This window comes from Leptosomus discolor, chromosome 4 (assembly GCF_034619465.1).
Source record: "Leptosomus discolor isolate bLepDis1 chromosome 4, bLepDis1.hap2, whole genome shotgun sequence".
In the NCBI taxonomy this organism is placed as follows: domain Eukaryota; kingdom Metazoa; phylum Chordata; class Aves; order Leptosomiformes; family Leptosomidae; genus Leptosomus; species Leptosomus discolor.
Genome location: NC_141394.1, coordinates 75,053,650 through 75,080,585, shown reverse-complemented (window position 1 = coordinate 75,080,585; position 26,936 = coordinate 75,053,650). Strand labels below are relative to the sequence as shown.

The 26,936-nt window shown below is 44.8% G+C and overlaps 2 protein-coding genes across 7 annotated transcripts in view; one reads left to right on the top strand and one right to left on the bottom strand.

The window, feature by feature from the left end:
• Positions 1–482: 482 nt before the first annotated feature.
• TMEM129 (transmembrane protein 129, E3 ubiquitin ligase) lies at positions 483–8,968 on the bottom strand. The gene is made up of 4 exons (XM_086464278.1): positions 8,764–8,968; positions 6,356–6,830; positions 3,818–3,977; positions 483–1,122 (listed from the first exon to the last, which is right to left on the bottom strand). The coding sequence occupies exons 1-4, from the start codon at positions 8,966–8,968 to the stop codon at positions 874–876; spliced, it is 1,089 nt and encodes a 362-aa protein (XP_086320404.1). The 3' UTR covers positions 483–873.
• A 7,057-nt stretch (positions 8,969–16,025) lies between these two features.
• Positions 16,026–26,936, top strand: part of TACC3 (transforming acidic coiled-coil containing protein 3) — a 34,460-nt gene continuing 23,549 nt past the window's right edge. For 5 of the 6 annotated variants that reach the window (XM_086464916.1, XM_086464915.1, XM_086464913.1 and 2 more), the window contains exons 1-9: positions 16,026–16,211; positions 16,355–16,500; positions 18,909–19,985; positions 21,127–21,226; positions 21,678–21,870; positions 22,902–22,954; positions 23,837–23,970; positions 24,061–24,178; positions 24,875–25,027. In XM_086464916.1, the coding sequence (XP_086321042.1) occupies positions 16,032–16,211; positions 16,355–16,500; positions 18,909–19,985; positions 21,127–21,226; positions 21,678–21,870; positions 22,902–22,954; positions 23,837–23,970; positions 24,061–24,178; positions 24,875–25,027 (2,154 nt within the window). In that variant the 5' untranslated portion in view covers positions 16,026–16,031. The remainder of the gene's footprint in view (positions 16,212–16,354; positions 16,501–18,908; positions 19,986–21,126; positions 21,227–21,677; positions 21,871–22,901; positions 22,955–23,836; positions 23,971–24,060; positions 24,179–24,874; positions 25,028–26,936) is intronic. The other variant, XM_086464919.1, reaches the window with a different exon arrangement.

Below are 26,936 nucleotides of genomic sequence, written 5' to 3'. Positions count from 1 at the left end.
TTTCCAGGGAAAGGCTACCCCTCAGAAAAACCTCTGAAATAGCTGAGCATTCTTTCAGGGCATTTAGACAGTTCAGATGTTTGCTACACTCCCTTCAAGCATACAAAAAAAAAGTCCATCACCTAATGAGCATTGAAACCCTAAGCAATGTAGCTCCTGGAAACCAACAGATTTAACGATGCATAGCATTAGCAGTGTAGGTAAATGGGGGTATGTTTCTGAATCTTTCAGTTGTTTGAAAGAAATACATCCACCAAAAAATAAGATAGAGGCAGATTAATGGAATAAAAGGTCCCTGTGGGAGTTGTACATCTTCAGGAATTAAATTCCTTAGCCTACAGAAACCGATTCCCTTTATCAGTGGAGGGGACCAGCAGCAGGAACACAACTGGTATACTTCTCCGGTGAACACTTGCAAAGATTGGTAAGAACTTTACAAACAGATTAGAGAAGACAAAAGTATCAGTGAAGTCTAGTCAAAGTAATTTTCTCAGTTAGCCCTTTACTAAGGAATCAAAACCCAAGTTAAATTTTAAAAATTAGAGAATTTAACCTACATTAAAACTTGAAAAGAGAATAGTACTGCAAATATAGAGGAATACCCTTATTCCATCCATGACATAAGAAAGCAAAATATGGCTTAAAAAAAATAATTTCCAGAAACTGATATCTGGCGAATAAAAACCAAAGATGCAGGTAAAAGTGAGAGGAACTTAAAAGATTTACAGCTCTTTTCAACACTGTAAAAGCAAGCTTTGGAGTTTGCACCCCTGTAGAACATGAAGTCTCAGAAATAAATCTAACAGGCCTTTTAACCAAACCCACTATGAAATACATTCAAATTTAAAAAGTTAAAACATACCCAAGTATTATTCATCGTATTATGCAAACATCTAAAATGCAAAATTTGGCTCGGCAAGTTGGACAAGGCACTTGGCTCGACAGCCAGGTCTCTGGGTGCTGCTGATCCTGTCGGCTGGCAAACCATTTGCCCATGCAGGTGAGGCACCACATGGGACGACAGTAGCATTGCTGGCATTCCCCCTCGTTTGGCTCCTGGCAGTTCTTGATGAGCTTGATGTTAGCGATAGTCTGCATACACCCTATGCATGGCTCCAGCTCCTGAAGGAGGAGAAAAAACATCAGAATTATGAACTGCACAGAATGGTTTCTGTTATCACTCTTCAAGGGCTTTGATAATTATCTGTGCACCAGCATAGCAGGAACCTGAGTTGGGCAGAGCCTCAGGGCAGAACTGCCCCACCACAAGATACAAAATGCTTTCAATCTCCAGAGCCCTGTTTTATTAGAACATCCTCTAATGAATGAGAACAAAGTATCTCTTTAAACAGAAAACCCAGAAGGACTGCATGAGATGAATAAACAAAAATGACTGAAAATAAACATTCTTTCTCTCTCTGAAGATCTCCACCTGTTTCCAGAGCACAGCAACCAGAGCAAGGTAAGCAAACAGCTACCTTTATCACTCAAGATATACTAATCAAAAAAACATAGCAATATAAATTTGGAAAATAAACCAAACAGTTCTTACCACTTACTACAGCAAACGGCCGTTCCTATCTTCCATCTTTGTAAGTGACATAAATAACAGGAAATTTGGGCTCTACTGAACACAATGGGCACTCATCTTGAAGGACCAGAAATTTACGTAATTTTTCTTTGATAATACTGGAATAATTGATATTTCCCCAGTTACTTATGCTACTTGCAGTTTCATATAGCGCTATGAAGTTACAATTAATAAACAATAATTCGCATTTCCCATGTGTCTTCCAGCCAAAGGTCTCCAAGAACTTGACAAAGTTCAAAAGACTGCACACTGAACAGGCACGGAGCCTCGAATCCTATTCATACTGCTACTGGTGGAACAAAAAGCAGCTCTGCTTTCTGGTCTCTGGTTCCCACCTCCTGTGTCTCGTACTGTGTCAGCTCAAGTGTCTGTTCAACCATACTGTGGAGCCGATCCAGATGAAATCTAGTCATCTTTCTCTACCTCTTTCACCTCGATCATTTCCCCCAACCAGGTTCACCGTAGACAGTCTTGTGTTAACATGGGGACGAGGAGTGTGCAGGAAGCAGGACTGCTTCTTTCAGAAGCTGCATCAGCTGTAACTTGTGAAATTAGACCTTATCTTAGCTTTTGAGCAGGAAAAACTCTAGCACAGAAAGGTTAACTAACTTTTTCAACTTATTCATAGAGCTTCAGAATAGGGGAAAAATCTAGTATTTTTAATGCCTGTATCACAATTTCTGATGTTACTTATCACTCAATGTCAAACCAAAGTTCAGTAGCTCAGCTGACACTTAAATGTGTCACAAATTACAATCCCTGCAAGAAAGCAATTCTCTCAAATGAATAGTATCTTCTCTTTATTTTGAACATCTCACTATACGCTGGCACTGCAATCAGAACACACAACCACATTAGGTGCAGACGTATCTGATCCAGTTTTGGTTTAGCTAGTTCATGTAACCATACAGTGAAGACACCATGTAGCTGCATGGCACTATCAATGATATCAGGGTATATCAGGTGAAACATCTGACACAGACTCACTGCAAGGTCACCAGAATTAGTTTAATTAGTTACCCCTGGTACCTTGAACAGTGCTCTAGTCACACTTCCAACTGCTGCACGAGAATAATGACCAGGTCTCTGCAAATACTACCGAAGGTAGGACTCTATGGCATTATTTAAAATTAAAGTAAGCCTCAATTAAGAATCATTAATTTATTTCAGAGAAGATCCGGCAAAACCTGGCTGTCTAGAAAAGCAAGCTATAATGGAGCAAACTGCCTAAAGATCGGTAACAACAGCTGTGATTCTAGCTCCCCATAAACCTTCTGGATAGAACCTCATCATTTCCAAATGTTTTCAAGTAAAATTTTAATGGAAATTATTATAGGGGAATTTCTTCCACTGTGCTATTTCTCATGTCTCAAAAATGTAATGCTCACAATAGAGTTCACTGCCTCCTGGAAGGAACAGAAGCAGCAACCAGAACTATATTTATTACGTGTTTACTGAAATGGAAGGTGAGCCCTTGACGGATGCACCCACCCCGGCTGAGTGAGCAGCACCTGACTGAGCTCAGGCATCACCAACAAGGAGGCCTGACTGGAGCCAGCCCTGCTGCGCAGACCTGGAGGAACTGTGCTAGGCCGTATCTTCTCAGGGAGCGAAGGAATCTAGGCCAGGTCTTGGCTGGAGCGAACGGTGCCAGCCCGAGCTGCAACTAGACGGGACTAAAATGGCTGCAGCTGCTCACCTGCACACACACCACAGGGGAGTCTGGCTACAAGTCAATCACTTTACACTATAAGTATCCGTAGCCCCCCTGAGCCCCCTGAGGGCTGCACGGTGGTGACCTTCCCTTGAGCAGGAATGCCTCTCATAGTTACTCCTCAAGGTCGAATGGTCCCTTACCCGGTATCTGTTATCCACAGCAAGGTAAGTGACATTTTATATCAGATCTAAAGCATATCGTATACTAGCTGGCTTAATTATTAGAAGTGCAGTAAGTAGTAGAGTGTTTGACTGCCGTTTAATTACCATTTGATTACTGTCTAATTACCATTTGATAACCATTGTTTAATAATTATCATTTAATCAGCGTTCAATCATCGTTTAATCAGTGTATAATAAAACCTCTTGGGTAACCCCACAACACTGACTTCTCTTAATAATTCACCTGCGACAGCCCTAAGGAAACAGTTATCAATTACACAGTAATCACAGCCTCACCTATATTGAAAAGTGTAATTATTACAGTCTCACATGGATAGAAAGTCTCACCTGAGTGCTTGGAACAGGATACGCCTGGTTAATTTCCACCAGAGATGTAAAGGTTTCTAGAAATAAATCACTAAGGCTTTGATGGATCACAACATTAGCTGCATTGCTGATGGGAGCACGGAGCTTTTCTCGGAGCTCCCCATACTCCGTGGAGTTCAACCTGAAGAAGAAAAGATGGAACAAAACGGTACCATGATTATCCATTCAAATACTTTGACAGTACATTGCAGAGGTTAACAGCAGAGAAATGAAGCCACACAAAAGCTATTCAGGTTGGTACATACTAGTTAGAATAAATACACAGTGAGCATTTTGTTTTCTTTTGCTGTTTAGTTGTTGGTTTTGACACAACTTGGGCAACAGAGCACACTGTCCTTCCTATCTGTGTCAGACTGCCAACAGGATATGCCAGAGATTAGCTAAAACATCATACGAAAAAGAAAAAAAGGAAGGCTTTTGAGGTAATCAGCATGAACAAAAGCAATACTGGTACCCAAATGATGCATTAACTGTAAAGTACTGCATGCACAATTTCTGTCTACCTTTTTAATCCCTGTTTCCTTAGACCATATCTAAATTCTAGTTTATAAACTTCTGAGGACAGAAATTACGAGTTCTATCACGTGGCGTGTATCACAATGCAATACAGTACATGTAAGTATCAGAAGAATGCCAACCAGTATCGGTTCCTGTGATTTTATGTTACGATTTTAGCTAAAACCTGAAATTTCGCAAAGGTTACGAACAGCTGCTGAATGCGACTTGCACTTTGACTTAAAGCTGTAACAAGCTGCTTTTCACACTAGGTTGCTTCTGCTGAATTAAGTCTAAGGCCCGCAGCCCTCAAGTAGCACATGAGTCCTTGTGTAGCTCCTGTAGCGACACGTTACTGTTGTTACCCCTTTTTAATATAACAGTCCTGAATTCTGGATTCAGAACTCCCCAGCTCAATGTTTCCACTCATTAAACAGCTTTCATGGAGAAGGCCTGGGAACATGGCCCTGAAATTCCTCGTTCCTCCTACCACTCGCTGAGTTGCCGGAGCCCAGCACAATGCAACGCGGGCTTAGCTTTAGCTGCCAGTGGTCTCCATTGTTTTAACTACTATAGGATAATGCTGTTTGCTAACAGATGCTGGAAATAACAGCGACCTTTCTATCCAGAGGGAAAATTCACATTGAACATGCAGGGAAAGGTGGCCTGCCTGCACAGAAGCGTTTTTCTTCCAGAAACATCCCGCTGTACCCAATTCTCATTCTGGACGTATACAATGATCCTGTATCCTTAATAGGGGAATTCTGTCCTATCGCACTTTTCTTAAATTCTGTGTGACTGCATTCTAGCAGAGATTTGCTATTTCTGACACATCTTAGTATAAGAGTTTTTAAACACTGCTCTCAGTGCTGTTCTGTTTAGCCACAAAATAAAGTTTTAGGGTTTGGATTTTTTTTTCTCTAAAAGGAATTGTCAAAGAAGCCATGACTTTCTCAGCTGGAGATGTAGTTTTATCACTCTGGCACTGAAGCACTTACAGAAGAAAATCATTAGTTGTGTAGTACTTATTTGGTCACCACTCTCACAGGTCTATAAAAGTCTCCTCTTTTCTAAGGATTGTCACACTTACCTGAACTAACCCCTCGTTCTGAGCTCTGTTCACCTGGGTATCTAACACAATCACCTCTGTGCCTTCCTCATGCTTGCCAGGACACTCTGCTCACCAAGTCTGGTGAACTGCCTGCTTTTAATTACCTAGTAAATAAACGCTGCTGACATACAAGTTACAGCAAACAGCCACTAACATGGCTTTGTGTACTCCTTTTAATGACACGTGTACTCCTTTTAATGACACAATGACAGCAAAGACCTGAGCACCCTTCCACTCAGGGTTACAGGTTTCTGCAGAACTTGCACTTTTGCCCAGCTACACAGAGAGACTGCGGAGAAAAACAGCATGGGGCCTTGGAAAGCAAGCCCTCACAGTTCACAGCACGTTTGGTACGATTTACTGCTATGAGAACACATAGATCAGAAATGGACTGAAATTAATTCCTTGCTGTAGGGGCAGCTGGCTTGCAGTAGCTTAGTGAGAACTCTTCTGAGCAGTAACAAAATTATGAGCCTTGAGCAGAAGGAAAAAAGTCACGGATGAACAACAGGCAGTTTTAGACAAATAACTATTTTTCCTCCCCCAAAATCTGGAAGACCAAAGAGTCTCCGTTTCATTCCTGTTCTCCATCTTTCACCTAAGCTTTTCCAGTTGTTTCTTTCTGCATCCAGCAAAACCTTCTTCCAAAGAATGGATCAAACAGGGCAGTCCCTCTCTTTAACCATAACGCATTCAAATACTGCAGATGTGTGAATCTTTCTAAACAACACTTCTTCACTGCACTGCGTGGCAGAACTGCACATACAGCATCTCTGAACACCAGGCAGGGAACAGAAAGGAAGGAACGAGACCCAAGGAGTCCTCAGACCTGCCACAAAAGCACTCCATTAGCCCCATCAAATGCAATATATATAACAGGGTAGTTGTTTTACCGGATATCAAATGCCTTCACGTAGGGATTAATACTGGCAACACGGATGGTGAGGAACTGCACAGGCATATTTGAGTCTGGGGTGAGTTCATGCTGTCTGGAGTCTGTCACCGTCAAATGAATGTCCTGCTGCTGGGCGACGTGTAAACAGTAGGTGGTCACTTTGATCACCCATGTGTCCGTAACAATCACCCTCGCTCCTGGGGCTCCGGTAGCAAATTTGTCGATTCTCCTAAATTCCGTATTGATGGAAGAAGCTACTGCCCTCCAACCTGACTGCGGGAGAGCATGAACAGCGAGTGTTCGGGCTAACGGATGATTATTCCAACCTTTCCGTGACCAGTAATATGCCAGGGCACCGGTGACTGCTGGACAGAGAACAGCGAAGAAGAAGAAAGTTCTCCATCCTTTTGAAGCCAGGTAGAAAAAACAAAGATGTTTTTCAGGTGCAGCAAAGCACATACCAAGGTAATAACCTGCAAGGAAAAAGACTTACTTTCAGAAAACAATTAAGTATATGCTTAAGTATACCCCTGAATCATAGAGTTAAATAACCAGTGAGCTCATCTCATAGAATTCTAGAATGGTTTGCGTTGGAAAGGAACTTAAAGATCAACCAGTTCCAAGTCCCCTGCCATGGCAGGGACACCTTCCACTAGACGAGGTGGCTCCAAGCCCCATCCAACCTGGCCTTGAACACTGCCAGGGAGGGGGCAGCCACAGCTTCTCTGGGCAACCTCTTCCAGTGTCTCACCACCCTCACAGGAAAGAATTTTTCCCTTACATCAAATCTATATCTCCTCTCTTTCAGTTTGAAACTATTACCCCTTGTCCTATCACTACACTCCCTGGTACACAGTCCCTCCCCACCTTTCCTGTAGGCCCCCTTTAAGCACTGGAAGGCCACTGTAAGGTCTCCCTGGAGCCTTTTCTCTTCCAGGCTGAACAAATCCAACTCTCTCAGCCTGTCCCCAGCCCCCTCATCATCTTCGTGACCCTCTTCTGGACCCACTCGAGCAGGTCCATGTTTTTCTTGTGCTGGGATCCCAGAGCTGGACGCAGAACTGCAGGTGGGGTCTCATGAGAGTGGAGTAGAGGGGGAGAATCACCTCCCTTGACCTGCTGGCCACGCTGCTTGTACTGCAGCCCAGGATAGGGTTGGCTTTCTGGGCTGCGAGCGCACTTTACTGGCTCATATTCAGTTTTTCACCCACCAGCACCCCCAAGTCCTTCTCCGCAGGGCTGCTCTCGATCCACCCATTACCCAACCTGTATCTGTGCTGGGGATTGCCCTGACCCAGGTGCAGACCTTGCATTTGGCCTTGTCGAACTTTATGAGGTTTGCACAGGCCCACCTCTCCAGCCTGTCAAGGTCCCTGTGGATGGATCCCTTCCCTCCAGCATGTCGACTGCACCATTCAGCTTGGTGTTGTCAGCAAACTTGCTGAGGGTGCACTCAATCCCACTGTTCATGTCGCTGACAAAGATGTTAAATGGCACTAGTCTCAGTACTGACCTCTGAGGAACACCACTTGTCACTGGTGTCCACTCAGATATCAACCTGTTGACTGTGACTCTTTGAGTGCGACCACCCAGCCAATTCCTTATCCACCGAGCGGTTCATACATGAAATCCATGTCTCTCAATTTAGAGACAAGGATGTTGTGCTGGACAGTCTCAAAGGCTTTGCACAAGTCCAGGTAGATGACATCAGTTGCTCCTCCAGGAGAGCTATTGTACTTCTGGATGACAACTCAAATTCAAGCCTCTTGTTTACTCTGAGGTAAATCCTTACCTGTCACTGATTTTTACCAGAATTACAGAGCTAAATGAAACTGATTTGGACTTGCAGGGTAAATAAAGCTGCCTCTAAGATGGTACTTTTAGCAGAATTATATACCCAAAGGAATCTGATTTGAATTTGCTGGCTGAATAAAATTACTTGTAGGATGCCGCTTAGTTCTAGCAGAATTACACGGCTAAAGGAAGCGGATTTGAATTCTCTGTCTAAATAAAAAACTCTTCCTTTGTAATTGCACGTACTCCAGTGCAGCCAACTAGTTACAAAGCTGAGGGTGTACATTACCGAGAAGCCTGAGCGATACCAAACCGCTCCGTTTCCCAGACGCAGAGTGTAACCTGACTCACCCACTCCTGCGTGCACCCGGCGGGCGCACACGGGCGAGGACAAACCCCTCGCTCCCGCCCGGCCGGGGGTCCCGCCGGGCACGACAGGTTCCCGAGCGCAGGCCCCCCCCCCCCCCCCCCCCCCCCCCCCCCCCCCCCCCGGCTGAGGGCTGCCGTCCCCTCCCGCGGGGCTGAGGGCTGCCGGGGGCCCCTCCGGCGGGGACACCCCCACCGCCGCCCCCCGAGCCCGGGCCCTCCCGCTCGCCGCCGGCCGGGGCTCACCCAGGGGCAGGAGGGAGTGGGCCAGCAGCGTGCCGGTGCTGCGCCGCAGGTGGTACTGCACGAAGGCCGCGTCCTCGCTGCCCAGCCAGGCGGCCAGCAGGCTCTGCACCGTCAGCCCCGCCGAGCGCACCTCGTCGGGCGGGAAGACGAAGCAGACGGCGAACACCAGGTAGGCCAGCGTGAAGGTCACCGCCGGGCTCTCCATCCTACGGCCCGTATCCCGCCGCGGCCCGGCCCGGCCCGGCCCGACCCGACCCGCCGCCACCGCCGCCGCCGCCCCGCGGCTCCCTGGGAGCGGTAGTTCCCGCCGCAGCCCCGGATGGACGGCGCGGCCGCTGCCGGGCGGGCGGTTCCGCTGGGGCGGAGCCGGCCGTGGGCGGGCGGAGGCGCGGCCCCGCGGCTGTCAGGGCCAGGCGGGTCCCTCCGGCGCGGGGGCCGCGGAGCCGCTCCACCGCGGCGGCGAGCAGCCGAGGGCACGGCCCCACGCCGGCCGGGGACCGACCCTGCCGTGTGGCCGGAGCCGGCCGGGCCTCAGATCCGCCGGTAGCCCGCCCTCCCCGTGGGCTCACGCTTCGTGAACTGCCGAAGTCATGCGTGACAGGCCTGGGAGAAGGAACTAATTCCAGTTCTAAGCTTAAAAGGGCTCTGCTGGGTGAGGGCAGCATCCCTCTGCAGTAGGCAAGGGGCCTCTTAAGGGTCTGAAAAAACTTTTGTTTTTTCCTGGTGTATTTTACATAATATTTTCCAGATGAAAAGACATGGACGTAAAATCTTAAAAGGTCTTAAAGGGAGGCAGATTTTAAGATATCTTTGTACACTCCCAAACGCAGTAAGGGGAGAGGCCTCACTGGGACCTCTGGTTACTGTCGAAGTATAAATAATAACTCATAGCTACAGGAATCGCCATTTCTCCTAGAATGCAACAAAACCCCTTCTTGCATGCTGTATTAACTGTAAACTGCCATATTTGCTCTTTTTAGGGAAAGGGGAAATGGTGTAATGGGAAAAGCACGGTGGAGCAAGCAACATGTGATGTTACACACTGCTGCTGGTGGGGAGGTGAGTCAGTAGGAAACACTGCCTGCAGAACATGAAGTCTTAGGCTGGCCGATGGGTCACTGTTGTTGATGGAGATCGGGAATTCATGGTGGTTTAGCGGCTCTTGAATAAGTTGCATCAGGAAAATTATGCCTTGATTTATGGGCATCTTATTTCACTCTAAAAGACATCATTGTTAGCAAGTTTATTAACAATCATTTCATTGTTGCTGTCCAATGGCTCAAACAGTAAGGACTGTTTTAATTTGCGGAATGGACTATAAAGTTCAATAATAAAAATCAGGTTGTGAAGCAGCAAGTTCTTTCTGGGGTTTTATTCAGAAGGTCGTTCAAGCAGAATAACCGAGATGTGGGAGTGCTTGGGGCTGCAAGGGACTGATGGGTTTGTGTTGGGAGGGGGAAAACAGAGGCAAAATGCTCTAACAGCCACAGGGGACGGTTGTGCAGGAGTCCTGTCTATGTTTAGTGTGTGCTCGGGGCCAAACCATACCAGTTGCTCTGTCACCCGATGACCCCTCACCAACCAGGGCGGGGAATTGGGGAAAGAGAGAACAGACCCATGGGTTGAAGTGAAAACAGGTTTAATGAAACACCACCAATACCAACACAGCTATACAGAGTTACACTCAGCCAAATGGTTACGCAGCCATCACCACCGACAGGAGAGCAGCCCTCAGGAGTGGGGAGAAGCCAGAGGAGGACCAGGAGGAACCCCACAGGAGCTCTTCTCCTCAGCAAACCTTCCCCCTTTATAATGGCCATGACATTATGGTGTGGGCTACACCTGTAGCTAACCCACACAGCCTGCCTAGCATGGCTGGGCTGTGATTCTGTCCCAGTCAAACCAGGACAAGTCCTGAAGATGATGGAAGTTCACATGGATTTACTTATCAACATGGATCTCCGAATGGAAGCAAAACTTAGATGTGGACCACCTTCTTCCAAAAGCTTTCTGTCCAGCTTCTGAGCTGATCCTGCAGTAATTTCTACATCAGCAAGTTTAATTTCCTTTAAAGAGTCCTAACAGTATCGACAGTATTTCCTGAACTCACCACAGGACTGAGTCTCGGGGGACACTCCAGATTTACTGACACTCACCTCTTTGACAAAGCCTGGCCCAGCACAGGCCCCATACCCAATTCCAACACAGAATCATTAAGGTTGGAAAACACCTCTAAGATCAAGTCCACTGTCAGCCCAACACCACTGCACCCACCAAACCATGTCCCAAAGGGCCACATCTACACGTTTTTTGAACACCTCCAGGGACGGTGACCCCACCGCGTTCCGGGGCAGCCTGTTCCAATGTTTGACTGCTCTTTCGGTAAAGAAATTCTTCCTAATGTCCAATGTAAACCTGTCCTGGCACAACTTGAGGCCATTTCCTCTTGTCCTATCACTTGTTACTCTGAAGAAGAGGCCGACCCCCACCCCACTAGAGCCTCCTCCCAGGTAGCAGGAGGCACCTACAAGAGTTTGCACTTCAAACTCTTGCCCAGTTTCGGTTTGAGCGGCAATTAGGGTGCGCGCAGCACAGTGCGAGCGGGCGAGGCCCCGCCGGGCTCGCCCCTGGCCACACAGGGTGCTGAGCGCTGAGAATTTGCGTTTCGACACCTTCACGCCGAAGGCCGGAACGATTTCCCTCAGGACCCGCAGACCCGAGTCTCGGCCCCCGGAGACAATGGAGCCCTGCGGGGCCCGACCTTGGACCAGCAGCGACTTCACCGATACGTCACACGGTTCTGCCCGCAGAACAGCAAACACAGAGGTTTTCCCTAAAAACCGCTCAGCGCTTCCCCGGGCGTGGGTCCGAAGCGGGACTTGCCTGCCGGCCGCCCCCGGGCTGAGGCGCTCAACCGCTGGTGGCGTCAGCGCGGCGCCATGACGCACGCCTGCGCACTACACTTCCCAACACACCCCGCGCGGGAGCGCGCTCCCTCGGGCGCTCATCGGCGAAGGGTCGCGCCGTCCCCGCCCCCCCGCGCAGGGCGCTTTTCTGATTGGCGGGCGCGTTCCGAATGCCGCTTCCTCATTCGCCGCCCGGGGCTGCCGTTGAAATTTGAAATCCTGTGGCGGCGGCGGAGGGGGCGCTGTCCGGCGGTGGCTGCAGCGGCGGGGGAGCTCGCGCCTGCCGGGTCCGGAGCACCGCCTCAGCCGAGCGCCCTGCGGGTTCGCACCCGGCCCCCGCCGGCAGGTGGGGGCCCTTTGGGGGACTGGGGGTGCTGGGGAGAGCGCAGCGCCTGTCGCCTGCGGAGTTGTGGGCTGCCCCGCTGAGTTTGGGGGGGGGGCTGGGGAACCCCCTTTGTGAGCTTAGGGGTGGCGTGGGGCTGCGGGGAGCAGGTTCGGGGGCCCCCTGTGTGAGCTTGAGGGGTGGGAAGGGGGTGGTTGGGAGCTTTCTCTGTGAGCTTGGGGGGGGCTGTGGGGTTGGGTGGGCCAGGCTCGGGGACCCCTCTGTGAATTTGGGGGGGGCCTGTGGGTTTGGGTGGGGCAGGTTCGAGGACCCCTCTGTGAACTTGGGGGGGGCCTGTGGGTTTGGGTGGGGCAGGCTCGGGAACCCCTCTGTGAACTTGGGGGGGGGGGCTGTGGGGTTGGGTGGGGCAGGCTCGGGAACCCCTCTGTGAACTTGGGGGGGGCCTGTGGGGTTGGGTGGGGCAGGCTCGGGAACCCCTCTGTGAACTTGGGGGGGGCCTGTGGGGTTGGGTGGGGCAGGCTCGGGGACCCCTCTGTGAACTTGGGGGGGGCCTGTGGGGTTGGGTGGGGCAGGCTCGGGGACCCCTCTGTGAACTTGGGGGGGCCTGTGGGGTTGGGTGGGGCAGGCTCGGGGACCCCTCTGTGAGCTTGCGGGGAGCTCCTGTTGTGGGATCTCAGGGACGCTTTTGTGAGCTTGGGGCTAGGAGACCTGGGGGGAGCCTCTGTGAGCTTGGGGATGAAACGGAGCTAGGAGCTTGGGGGGTAATGGAGGGGGGGTTGGGGGGGGATGGATCTCAGGCGCTTTCCCCATAAATTCAGGGATGAAGTGGGGTTCAGGAGGATCTTGGGAGCATCTCTGTGCGTTGTGAGGCAGCTTTTGTGGGGCTGAGGGAGGCTCTGGCAGCGTAGATGGCCAGGGGTTGTTGAGGGCACCCCGCTGAGTTTCCAGGTGGGTGATGTGGGCCTAGGGTAACTCGGGAGTGTTGAGGGCACACACCCTCCCCCCCTGCCCCCCGGTCTATAGGGGGGCTGGGGGAGGGTTGTGGGGTTCTTTGGTTTTTGTTGGCTAGGTGCGCTGATGGGCAGGGACGGTGCTTTCCCGGAGAGCCTGCGAAGCCTCCCCCGGCCTTGCTGCCCCTCCTCTCCCCTCCCCGGCCCGCAGGAGCCCCTCATCGCTGGCTCAGCCGCTGGAGGCCAAGGCCATCTTTTGTTCCCTTGGCGATGAGCCGCCGGCCCCGGGTACCTGCTCCGGGGGCTGACGAGGCCGGCTGGGCTGGGGCTCGGCATCTGCTGCCTCCTGAACCTGGGATTTTGACTAAAACTGCTGCGAATTCCTCTTCCTCAAGTGGTCTGTGCAGAGTGGGGTGACTTCTGCAGTCAGGGGAAGGTCGTGATTATGAAGGTGGTTAACCAGAAAAGTGTTTATTTGATCTGAATTTAGATGTTTGCACTAAAAAAAAAATACATGGCAGTCAGCTCTGTGTCAGTTTGTATGGAAGTATTCACAGCACATACTAAGTTGCTCTGCATCTTGGCTGCTGGAGGAATTCAGAAGGATAATCAAGTAGAAAAATTCCATCTTTGACCTGCGTGTTCATGGTACTTTTAGGCATTTGAAATCACATTGGTGTTTTCAATGTTGTGCCCCAACATTCATTAAACAGGTAGCTGCCACGATGCCCTCAATTTACAAATTATAGGTACGTGGGGTTTAATTATGTCATTGAATTTATGGCCAATCTCAAATACAGAATGACAGACTGCTGCTTGTGCCTGGATAAATATTCTTCTAAAACTAGGAGCAGTTTTGTTTTTGTGGACTTTGGCCATAGTGGGAAAACTTGCCGCCTTTCACAATACTTTCATGTCTTGGACAGTGACCACTTCAAACAAAAAGATGTCTTTATTAAAGCCTCCCTTCCCCTTTCACTTTATCACAGCTGCTAGCTAATGAACTTGTGAAGTACAATTTAGAGCAAGTCTTGGTTGCAAATATTTCAGGTAAATGCTGAATTACTTTTAATGGTTTAATCCTAGAAAGGAGTTTGACTTTTAGATTTAATACCTAAAATGCTGGGCAAATGTGGTGTATGCATATGGTGTCAATTTATTGGGTATTTTAATGATTTGAATCTGGTTTAGCAATGATGCACAAATAGCCCAATGACAAACTTGAAAAAGTCTGCAAACAAACCTCCTCTGCTTATGGAGCTTGTTTTAGAAGGTGTTGACAACTTTTTCATATCCTAGGCGTCGTTTCTAAAGTAATTACAGTAAACAACTACAGTTTGTAAAGATCCACTTGATCTGCTGTCCCAATTTTAGTTTGGAACGAAGGAAAGCAGTGAAGTTCACTTCAAGTAGTACAAGTTGTTAATGTGAAAGTAATTTATGTGTAAATTAACTTGGTCTAAAGTATGAATATGAAGAAGAATAAAGAAGGAAAGAAGAAGTAGCTAATATAGGCATGCTTTGCTTGCCATTGCTTCTGTAGCTGTTGTTTGCATTCCATTGCTGATTAGAAGTGCTGTTGTTGGGCTTGCAGACAAAGCAGCTGGGTTCAGTGAGAGTATGAAGCAAATTTTTCCCATAAGGATTAATGTAAGAGTGGGGAAATCTGTACAGAGGCTTAAATACAGAGATTTGAATGTGTAAGGGCAATGAGATCGAAAACATGACTTAAAATTTTCAGTGGGAGCGTTCTTGTTACCTCTTTATGACAATGAAGACGATCATTTGAAGTCTTCCTCAGCTGATTTTTCTGGATTAACCTTGATGGAGGATGGAAAAACAAGCTAAGGATTAACTGTTTGATCAGATCAAGCACTTGAGATCACTTGGAATGGTTATCCATTGCAGGAAGCCAACTTCTCCTCCACTTGATGATACTGATTATCTTGTATAGGTGGTACAAGGTAACACACCAGTTCTTACGAAAGAAATCGCTTTGTTAGCGGTTTGATGGGTAACTAAGTGTACTTCTCGTGGGTCATCCTTCGTGGACAGTGATTATGCCTAGATCTTGCTTAACATGCCTTCTGTGCTCTGGTACTTTTTTGGTTTCTCTGTTTCAAAGAAACAGCATAACATCACTGAGCATTAGTGTTAAACCTTTAAGAACAGCGGAGGCCCCAATGGGAATAAAAGGTAGACAGAGTTCAAGTACCTATAATGTGCTGGTTTGCCTGGCATACTTGAAATGTGTTCCTTCTCTGTTTCTAACTTAATTTCATCCTTAATCTTAGTCACGATGCAGGCTCTAGTTTCAAGTTCTTCACGCTTGAAATACTGGTAAGATTAGATCAGCCTGTATGGTCTAATAATGCTTGTGCATGTCCAGTGTAAGAACGATGTTTAAGAAATACCTTTTTAATTACAATTTATTTCAGATTTACGTACCAGTAATGTCTATGCTGCAAGGAATTCTGAAGTACTGTGTCTTCCAAAAGTAGCATGTGCTCAGACACTACAGGAAAAAGCTAAATAAGTTTATTCAGGACTCTGATCCTAAGCACACCCTAACTAACCAAATTAGTTTTTGCTTTTTGCTGATGTACAACGCAGTAATGAGACCACGTGAATAAAATGGAGAAATGATTGTCATCTGCCCCTTGCAAAAGCTGTTGTTTTGCTTAGCTAGGTGCCCTATTACAAGAGACGTGACTATATGTCACTAATGGCTTCAAGGGGCTGGGAATGAAGAAACTTGTAAATGACAGAGCTCCCTTCAAAGGATGGGCAGCTTAATTAGTGAGGATATGATGTTAACTGTGGAAAGCGTAGTATCAACAATTAACTTCTCAGACCTCTAACAAAAGCAGAGGGGCTGTGCAGTGCTGCATTTAGATGCTTTGAGTCTTCTGAGATGTGCCTTTTCATAGGAAGATTTTTCAATACTTTTAAAACTTCTTTGGGAGCTGTTAGTCGTAGGCTTCCAACTCGGTCTGTTATCTGAAAGTGCATCTGGCTGACCACGCCCTCTCATTCATGCTGTGATGTTGTATGTGTTGATGTTGTAGAATGAGTCTGCAGATTTTTAGTGCAGAAAATGGGGAAAACGCAGGAAACATTGATGATGATCTAACGGCGGAAGACTGTGGCTTTTTCTTTGCACCACCGGAACCTACAGGGAGACCTTCCATTCTACGCCTGTCCCAGAAAGAAAACTTGCCACCAAGAAGTGTGGCAAAAGCTATGAAGGTAAACTTTTGCTTTTGTTTTGTGTTCTTCTGCTTTCTATGATCTCTGCTCCTGAACTGATATGCTATTTGGAGCTTGAAAATATTGTGATGTTCATGCTCTTCCTTTCCCCCCCTCCCCCCCCCCCCCGCCCTTTCTTAAAGGTAACCTTTCAAACTCCTCTAAGAGATCCTCAAACTCGAAAAATCTTAAGTCCTACCATGACTGATAAACTTGAGGCTACTTTCATGCTTGATGATTGCAGCGAAACCTTGGTGGATGATCTTTTATCTGCACCTGTCAATGTTGAGTAAGTAATGTATTCACCGTAAGTAGTGTTAGCAGTGTGGGACATACTCAAGTTAATTTTCGCCATTGTAAACCTGTATAGTTAAAATGCAATTTTGTATTTCATAACAAGATGTAAATGGCATAAAAGGACCAAAATTAATGCTGACTTTGCACAAACTCTTTTTCAAAGATAACATTTTCTTAGAAGTAATGACAGTTGTCTTAGAGTTCAGTATTCAATATGACAACCACTTCTAACTCCTCAGTAACTGATTACATAGAGATGACTTATGAAATGGATAAATAGTTTAAGGGAAAAGAAGCACAGTAGGCAGAGAACACAAAACTGTTTCCTATGGTAACACTTTCATGTGAGACTACGACTGTTCTGAAGCTTATCCTTAAAGCTAAGCCTTAAAGTTTCTTCTCTTGTATGTTAAGTACAGTTGTATCTTAAGGAGAAAAATTTAAAGAGATAAATCTTCTGAAAGGTTAGCTTGAATTGACACCTTGAGTCAATAAGTATTAAGATTAAAGAAAATCTAGCAACACAAAGTGAATATAGCATCAATCCCAAGTACAAACAAGTTTGTGCGCCTTTATAGTCTAGCAGCCTGTGTCTCAGTGTCTTATGGTAGCTGTCTAGAGAAAAGCGTTAGGTCTGCAGTGTTCCAATTTGGGGTTTTGCAACTCTCCTTTACTATAAATATTGTTATAACAGTGTAGTACAATGTTAGTTAATATGTCTCAATGTCTGTTTCTGTTACTGACTTTTTTAGAACCCTTGTATAAACATCTGACATCTGTAATTCCCAGTGGCAAGAATTAGCACATCTTAGCTTCATCTTTTGCAAGGAAATAAATCCTTTTGCTTGTTTTTAACTACCCAGTACTTTCATTTGACCCTCATTGTTTTGGGAAGGGGGGAAGGGAGAAAGAGGGGAACACTTAAATGTTCTTTAGATGTATAGATATCTTCAATCGTTAACTTGCATGTGTACTGTAGTTTAAAAAAATACTTCTGAGCTAGCTACCACAATTTAAGTGACTTAATGGCATTTGTGCCCCAAACTTATTGCTTGCATGAATAAATGAAGACTCAGTACCTATAAGGTTCAAGTAAGTTACAAAGGGCTAGCACCAAATGGGTTTTAATTGGGGCATAATTGTGTGTCAAGAGACTTGCTTTTACTGTACATACTGTTTCTCTTTCTAAAACGCAAGGATCTAGCTTCAGCAAATAAGCAAATGGACTGAGTGTTGCTGAAGGGTGTCACTTTTGCCTAGGTTCAAGTAATTCAAGTTTCAAGCAGGTGTCTCGCTCTTGACTGGCATTTATTAGGTTAAACACTGGAGGAGAATGGGAGGGGCCTGAGTAGTTGAAGGAGCCTGGGGCTGAGCTGTTGCGGGGGAAGAGGCACTCCAACCGGGTGAGAAGGACTTCCTGGGCTCTTATCTCCCGCCTGTGCTTTCGGGTTTATCAAAGGGGTGTTTGTAGTGAGTGGCTTTTAATTATGTTCTGTTCTACAGCAGATACGGATGGCACAGAGAAATAATAACTTTACGAAGGGACAAAACAATGGGAGGAAATCCTGTTTCAGGAAGTAATGGCTTAACTCTCTGTAGTCTGAGGCCAAGCCTCAAAAGTTGGGTAGAGTTTGGGAAAGTGAAGTGAGAGCAATAACTCGTAGAATATTCAGGAGTAGTGAGTACACAAGCTCACTCTTTAACCTGTTTCTTCTGCTAGAGAATCTTAACTTTCTCTTACTGGAGAAGTGTTTTCTTATACCACTTTGCTCTTCAGATCTGCTGTTGTACTGAGTTTAAAGTGCCTGATCCAGATTCAGTTTTGGTGTGTAGGCAGTCATAGATGAAATGCTGGTGCATACTTTCAGGGGAAAATTATCTACCAGAATGACCAGACAAAGTAATGACCAGAATGGGAAAACCTGAATCATGACTTGGTTTGGTCCTAGACTTGTGAGTCTGTCATGATTCATAGATGAATCTACATGAAGATGTACTACTAGTTGTGCCTGTGTTTGAGCTGCTTGCTGTTAATATCTGTTCCTAAGCAATGCATATTTCACTGTCTAGTGAAATGGAAATTCCATATGCTGTCATCGGTAGAGCAGTCTCCAGTGCTGACTGGCATAAGGTAACATAGCTGTGTAGAACAGATAGTTTGTGAATACTGACTAGCTTAAAGGATTGATCTCCCTGTAGTTCAGAGCTCATAACTTCTGACTGTTTAGGTGGCAACTGAATTCTTGCTGTTAATGATATTCTTTTGCTGCCAGCTGCCTTATGTCAAAAAAATCTGATTAATCTGAGCATGCAAAGCTACTTGTGCAAGTATCTTTCTAAAGATGATTTCAAATTGTGTCTAAAATAGCTATAGCATGTGATCTCTTTTTTTAAATGCAGCACATTTCAACAAAACACTGAAGCTGAAGGAAACAATACAGTGATAAATACACAAATGCCAGAGAAGGTCAGCACAGCTCCTTACCCAGATGATGAGATGCCAGTGAAGAGTCGAGGTTCTTACAATCTTGATTTTGATAACTTAAATGACATCAATCCTTTTCAAAGTTCAGCACAGTTGCAGCATTCTCCTGGAAGTCTGCAAAGGTCTCCTGTAAAAGTATCTAGCAGCCCTGAGGGAACTTCTGAAAACAGTCATGATTCTCCTCTGCTGGATGATACAGCTCCTTTTGCTTCAACCACAGCAAGTGCAGAACGCTCAAGTGAGGAGAAGGCTCTCTTCTCTGGAAAAGAATCTATATTGAGAGAGCTGGAGTCTAACAAATCCAAGCTGTCCCCTGAGCAAGCAATCAGTGACTCTGTGCAGGATGTGAAGTCTGCTTCCACAGATGTGAGCCAAATTGATAATTCAGCAGGATTAGGAGAAGCACCTGTACCTCCTGTTCAGTTATCTGGCAACTTAGGTCCCAGTAGTTCTGATGTAATTAACTCTTCTAAAACTGGGGAATCAAAGCTTCAGAATGTTTCAGTAGCAGAAGCATCCTCTGCAGAAGAGCTGGCTATCTCCAAAGGGGAACCTGCAGAAAAGCCTGGTGTCACCAAGGCTGGGCCAGTAAAACTGGAATTTGACTTTGATGATACCACTACTAGAAAGCCACCTCCTAAGAAATTAGGTAAAAGACCTGGAATTAAGCCACCTTCCAAAAAAATTCCTATTACCAAAACAAAACCAGAGAATTCTGAAGTGCAAAACAAAAGTAATGTGGAAGATCAAATCCCTGTTCCCAAGGCATCTTATAAGTTTGACTGGGACAAACTTGATGATCCAAACTTTAATCCATTTGGAGGAGGCTCTAAAATTTCCAGCTCACCCAAATGCTCTAAGCCTAGCCCTCAGAAAGCTCACCTGCATGAGGAGCAGGATAGTACCTCATCAAGAAAGGAGCCTCTTCCAGTGGAGAAAGATGATGGACCAAGTACCTGTGAAACTCTTGAGAAAAAAGAACCCAAAAAGCTGTAAGTAAATCTGTGCCTGAATGTAGAAGCACCTTGAACTCATGTGAGGAAAAGACAGATGGTACCTCTCAACTAGTTGATTCCTCCCTCTGAGATTGGCTGAGTCTGTTGCACATTGTAAACTTCAACACAACGTTGCAATGGCAAAGATCTCATTGGGGAAACCACCCTGAGATGGCTAGCTCTGAGCAAAAGGTGTTGCTGGAGGAATGGGAGGGAACAGGCTTATGAGAATAGTATCTTGGTCAAGTGGCTCTTTCCCCACTTGTCCAAGATTACAGTAAAATGGAGAATCAAGTGACTGCTGCTGTCTTCCAAAAAGCATAAGTAGGCAGCAGCATTGCACATCAGGCAGCATGTGAAGGGACTAGGCAATTTGTTCTCTGCTTGGTGTCCTGAACTATGAGGTACTGTTGCTTCCTTGCATGTTCTTGGTATCTGAGTGCCGTCTCCAATGAAAAGGCCTGTCACTAAAGTTGCATTATTTGGCCCCATGTAAAACTTCCTATTTGAGAATGGGAGCAGTTGTGTTGCCTTTCCTAGAAGGTCTAACTACTAAAATGTCAGCGTTGCTGTAGACCGGCAGGTGCTCACCAGAACTAGTCTGGCACAAGATGTTAATTTGTCAGAATTGTTTGCTCTCTTGCTCCCTGTGTAACATGATCAGCTACTATCGACCGAGGTGAAAAGTTAAGTTTGGGCTGTCAGCAGTAGCTAAAGTATTGGACTTCTCTAGTGAAATTCTGTGCTTTATAGCAATAGTCACTGCGTTACTTTGGAAAGAGTAGCAGGCTGCTTTTAATTCTGTTCTTAATTAAACAAAAAGCCTATCTTTAATTAAAAAAAAGGCTTAACAAATAGAGGAGAACGGTGTGAAGTGAATAGGACTGAGTGAAACTACTGTGACTCTCTGCTTCCCAGATAGCACTGCTTCTGATGAAGGGAGAGCTGCCTCACTTAAGTTGTCACCAGGCAAGACAGTGACTTTACATCCCCACCCTCTATAAAGCTTTTTCTACTGTGGCAGTAGAAACTCTCAAAGAAGCTTACTTTGTTCAATGCTTCAGTATATCTGGTAATGCAGAATTCAGGACTGTCTGTGTGACTTGGATTTTGATTTTTTTTTTTCTTTTTTCTTTAGGGAAATCGGCAAACAGGTTGTGGTAGGAGATAAGCTGAGAACTCAAGGAGACAAGCTGGGAGTTCAAGGAGAAGCTGAACTTCCAGGAGAGATAGCCATGGTAAGGTATAGGAAAGATAGCCAGTTCTTACCAAGTTGTTCCATGAAACAGAGTTCTTTGACATAAACTTGTCAAACCCGTGTTTGATATTTTGTTGAAGAACTTGTGTTTTTATGCATCTTCAGCAGCTCTAGAATGAATATCAACTGTGCAGACTTGCCTTTTGAAGGTAACATCAGAGGCAGCCAAATTGGTACCTTGGTATTTAGTATCTTTTTTTGATCAGCAGTCACATAGAAGGACAAACATAAGGGTGTGGACTCTAAAAAAGTGACTCCTGTATAATATGAGCTGTAGTCACTGTTGGTAGCTTAGTTTTTAAGCCTGTGAACTCTTGGTTTATTATGCTGGCTGCCTGGTTAATGACAAACCAATTTGATCATTATTGGGATTTTCATTGTGTTAAAATCATTATTTTAACAGTAAAAAGGATTGTGTTTTTTCTCATCAGGAGAAGCAAATGAGCCCATCTAAAATGTCTCCAGCTAATGTCCTTTCTCAAGATAATTTGGTTTCTGCTGACAGTGGAAAAAAGTCAATGTCTGCAGAAGAAATTAAACCTAGTTCCCACAGAACTGAAGTAACAGCGGATGAGCAAACAGCTAACACGGAGCCTGAAGAGTTCTTCAGACCATCCTCAGAAGGTGAGGGCATTTCTTTAGAACAGACTGTAAAGATACTGTTCCAAGAACCTCTATGTACGTGTTTCTCTACTTTAGTTTTGGCATTGATTCAATTTTGTCTCTCACTTTGCTCTTGTGAAAGGACTGTAAAACTTACAGTGACTAGCAGGGGTGAGGAAGGTACCTAAGCATATTTCTAACTTCCTCTGGATTAAACTAAATTCAAAAAGCTGGCTACTAGTGTTCAGCTGGCTGGAAGAATTGACATCTAGGCTGGTACAGAAACAATCTTTTCAGAGTTTCAGTGGCAGGTTTCTGTCCTGGAAAAAATGCTCCCTTAAAATCACTTGTGGTATTAAGGACTTTCTAAATGGAGAGCACTAGAGCTATACAACTGCCTGTATTTGAGTCCTGTAGGGTACTGCGGGCCTTATCACTACTGGAATGCTGATTTCATATTGCAGTGTGGATGGTCTTTCTGCACTTGCATGCTTGTCTTGAAAGCTTACTGTGTAGCTGTGACTTAACCACTTGTATGAGCGTTGTGTGGAAGGCTGAGCAAATGATCTGACTGCAGTGCAGTCTGTCACTTACATCCTGATTCCACTTAAGTATTGCTGAGGAATGGCTTTAACTTCATGGTTGAAATCTGAGCTGTTTGCTAATCCTAACAGTGAGATTTGCAGTCTTACTGTTATGGGGCATTGTATGAAAGAGCAGAATATCTGAGTGCGCTTGCCACTTTAGCTGTAGAACAACAGAAGCTCTTCAACTGCGTGTTGAATTCTACATATTCTTACAGGTGTTTGGGGACAGAGAAGATGTGAGTTTGCTTGGCTTAGGAATCTTTGCCTGACTTTTTAAAAAATTTTATTTTTTCAGGTTTAGATATAGAAATACAGTATTTATCACATGAAAAAAACTAGAGTTCATGAGGTGGGAGCAGGCATTTATTTGCTTTATGCAAATACCTATTTGTTTCTGTCTGGTGCTTCGCTGTAAGACAATGTGACAATATTGTATCTTCATTGAATCATTTCCTTTTTTTCTAGTTCTAGGAATGGGCATAGAAATAGACTATCTGGAACAGTTTGGGGCTTCATCAGTAAGTATGACATTGAAATGTTTTGTTTGCCTCTGTGGCCGCAGGGGAGAGGAAGGGAAAATGAAACTGTCAAGCCTTAAATGTTTTCATGAAATAACTTCACTTTGAACCTGCCCACAGAAATACAGGTTCTATTCCAAAGGAATGTGTTGACAAGGCTGGGCAGGGGGTGGTGTTAGAAGGAAATGGAGCTATGAGCAATTCTGCTGAGGAACAGAGGTCTTTCTGCTTTCGGTTTGCAAGGGCACTATTTTTCTTTAATAGCGGTGAAACTGCGTTGGATGACGTTTCACCCCTCTGGTTGCCAAAACTGCAAGAACATCATGCTTTGGAAGTGGAGGATCATTGTTTTCAAAATATTTTTTTTCCTAAGCTCTTTTGTTTTATAGGCAGTTTCAGGAAATCTCTCTCTAAATTGGGCATGTAATGTTTTAATCAGTTCAACTTAGTTGTTCTTTCTCCTGCTTTGGTCCAGAGTAGGAGTGGCTCTGAATATACAGTGAATACACTGCATTGAAATTGGCTTTGGTCACGCTGTGTTTGTCCTTACTGTGTGTGAGCAAAGACAGAGAATGACATACGCTGCTCATTCAGCTTACAATACTATCCTTCCCTTTCAGTGTCTTCTGCTGGTTTTGAATAGTTCATAAACGTTTGCCCTTTTGGTTGTGTCTGAGCAGATTGAGTTCACTTGATATTACATAAGGACTTAAGCGTGTGGGCACTGAGTTCTCTTACGTAATTTTTCTCCTGAGAACAATGCTTTGGCCACTGAAGAATAGGCTCACCCTCTCTCCAGAGGATTATTTGTGTGAGTGGGGGGGATGTGTGTGTTATGCTATGAAGCAGCATATCTGCCAGTTTATGCCTCTTTCCCCTCAGTTCAAAGAGTCTGCCTGGAGGAAACAGTCTCTGTATTTGAAGTTTGACCCGCTGTTGAGAGACAGTCCGCGAAAACCAGTTTCTGGCAATACTGAAACAAATATGAGTATCATGACAGCTCCACTTCAGTGTGGGTAGGTATTGCTGTAATCTAGGCTGTAGTACATAGCTTTACAAGAAATGATGGTGCTTGAATATGATGGTGTATGTTTGCTTGGTTTTAGTCCCGTTGCTGATTTAACTAAATTGCTTCCGGAAGCTGAAAAGCCTGCAGTGAGTCTTCAAAATGAAGAAAAACCAAAAGGACTAGATCTTCTGGGAACGTTTACGACTTCTGTAAGGGTATCTGGAATGGCATCAGGTTTCGTGTGGATGTTTTGGGAAATGGATGGGCTGGGTTCTGGACTTATGCAAGTATTCTAAGGATTGCAGAATAGTTAATGCTTATTTAAACTGTTATCTTAAAAACCAGGTTGGATACTCACTTTGATGCAAGTTGAACTTTTTTGGAGGACTTCATTTTCTTAAGTATTAAAATATTTTTTTTGTGGAAGCTGGTGACATTGCACATGGTCTAGGAGAATGAGCTGTTAAGAATGCTTTAATCAAGTAGTCTTTTTCATGCAGCTGAAGCCACAAAATTTTAATTGCACTCCTGGAATGAAAAGCACTTCTTTGATTAAACTTGATGCTTTACAGTCTAAGGTTTATAGTTTGAACAGCCTCTTATGAACAGATCTGCACACAGCAGTTCATCCTGAAATGGTGCCTTTTTTACTGGTGGGGAGCAGTGTGGTGTCATCTGCTTTGTTTCTGATGGCTATAATTGGTGGATAGCAGTTTCTGTTATACCTTAAAGAATACTACCTAGTTCTAAAAGATAACTATAAAGTAAGAAAGTTATGATAATGAGATTGTGGAGGTATTTTGGGTGTTTAAGTAAAATATGTTTATTTACCATTGAATAATCTGTATACAGCTAGTCAATGGCATGAAAATAGGGATCTGTTGAAACTAACTTTTTTTCCTTCCTCACAGGACCCAGATCCCCTAATTCCAGACTCCCTGACTAGTGGTGTTCCTCCACTCCCTCTTGCTGCTTCCACAAACACTGCAGTGGATGCTATTGTAGATGTGCTAAAATATAGCCAAAAAGACATGGATGCAGCTGTTGAGCTGGTTAGGAGAGAGGTATGGTGATCTTTCCAAAGCAGAACTCTGCATAGCCTTGAAAGTCCCTTGTGTTTGGATTATCTGGTGTAAATCTCTATACTTGGTAATTCTTTCCATCATACTTGACATAAGCATCACATTCTAAAGTTTGCTGTGCACTTCGTTAGAGCAGTAGGTAAATAATTCTTCAGCGCTAATATCTAAGGAAATATAGTAAATGTCATTATTAGTCAGGTTCTGCCTTAGAACGGATCAGCATTAAAAAGCATCTGTTACCAAATGGAATGGTTAGGCTTAATATCGGTGATCTGAATACCCTTTATTGAACTAGGCAGGGAATACCCGTTCTTGCCAATGGGAGGGAGTGGCTTCTGATACCTTGTTTTAAGGAAATAATTATAAAACTAATGCACTTTAGTGCAGCAATCAAACTTTTTTGTGGGATGGGGAGGCACAACAGTTTGTCGAGCTAATAAAATAAGTGATATTTGGAGATCACTGTGGAGGAGGTAAGAAGTAGTCAGTGGGTTTTCAAGCATATTCTGTAGCTGTATCGCTACAGAAATTGCTTTTGACCCCCATCTTCTTACTGATGCAGTAAGTTATGTGTCCACTGAATAAAAAACGTAGGTATTTAATTCATTATGGCTTCTGCCTTATGTAACCTTACAAATACTGAGTAATGTAAGAGGACTACTTAAGCATAAATGTCCTTAAAAGCTAATTGTGTCACTTCAAAATTAACTCCAGAATAAAAGGAGCAGTCAAAAATTCCTGACTAGCTCTACCCCAGGCAGTGACACTAAGGACACCAAAGAGATCACCTGTGATTGTTTGCTGCTTAAGTTATTCTTTCCCTTTAAAGTACAAAGATACTAGCTTTTCTAGGAGTAACATTTTGCTTTCTGTCATTTAGAAGGATGCTTTTACCCAGCCTATTGTCTAGTACAGGAAAACAAGTGCAGCTCTGATAGGCAACAACTCTTAGTGCATTGATCTAAAATGAAGAATTTATATAATAACAGGGGGTAAAGCTTGTAATATCTTAAAACTGGTGCTCTAATCTCTTGTTTCAAAGAACTATTTTAAACATGCAAACATTGTTGTAGCAAGACAGGTGTGACTGGACGACTCCAGCTGTGTTGTCCTGTAAACAACTAAAAATGCTTGGAATTACTGTATTAACCTGAAAGGAAGATGGGCTATGTTAACCTGAAAGGAAGACAGACTAAACTTTAACATTACTTTTATGGTGAAATTACTCAAGAGTGGGAGGAGAGGCAGGGGGGGAAACCCCAAACTCTCTTCCTTCTAGGCAAATACAGCACTTCATGGAAGCATGTTTTTTTTGGTCTACTGAACCATTTCTGAATTTGCAGATGAAAGTTTCTGACTAGTTTTCATCTTCACATGCTACTGCTTTTGTAACACTTGTTTCTAGCCTAACCATTGTTCACTTTTTATATTTTGGTACATTCTTGTTTTCACTTGTGCCCCACTTCCTGTAGTCTGAAGTATTACAATACATTTAAAATGAGTTTACTGTAAAACAAATACTGAAAATCAGTGTCCTATAGTGTACTGTGCACTTTTGAAGGGAAATCAGCAGTAATGTGCTCTCACCTTCTCTCATTTTAAAATTCCAGGTCATTTCATCTGTTTTTGGGTGTCTGTTGTCATTGAGGGCCTCCCACACTGCAGTCAACTATTGGTGTAACAGTTCCTTATAGAAGCTCCAGGACAAGATTAAGTTTATGGAGTTTGCACAAAGCATTCAGCCAAGAGTGCTTATACTGCTTTATACTGTTACTGTGAGCTCTGCTTTAAGTCAGCTGGTGGGGAATAGGTATTGTTATTTTTAAATGAACTGAGGTGTCTTTGAATTCAGAAACATGGTAGCAGGAGCATTGAGTGTTGAATATAAATT

Bases quoted from the DNA above. Each gene is read 5' to 3' on its own strand.
- TMEM129 (XM_086464278.1), bottom strand. From the start codon at position 8,968: ATGGAGAGCCCGGCGGTGACCTTCACGCTGGCCTACCTGGTGTTCGCC. The intron at 6,831-8,763 runs GTGAGCCCCGGC...TTTTCCTTGCAG, and splicing joins CCACTCCCTCCTGCCCCTGG to GTTATTACCTTGGTATGTGC. The intron at 3,978-6,355 runs GTAAAACAACTA...TTTCTTCTTCAG, and splicing joins GTGAAGGCATTTGATATCCG to GTTGAACTCCACGGAGTATG.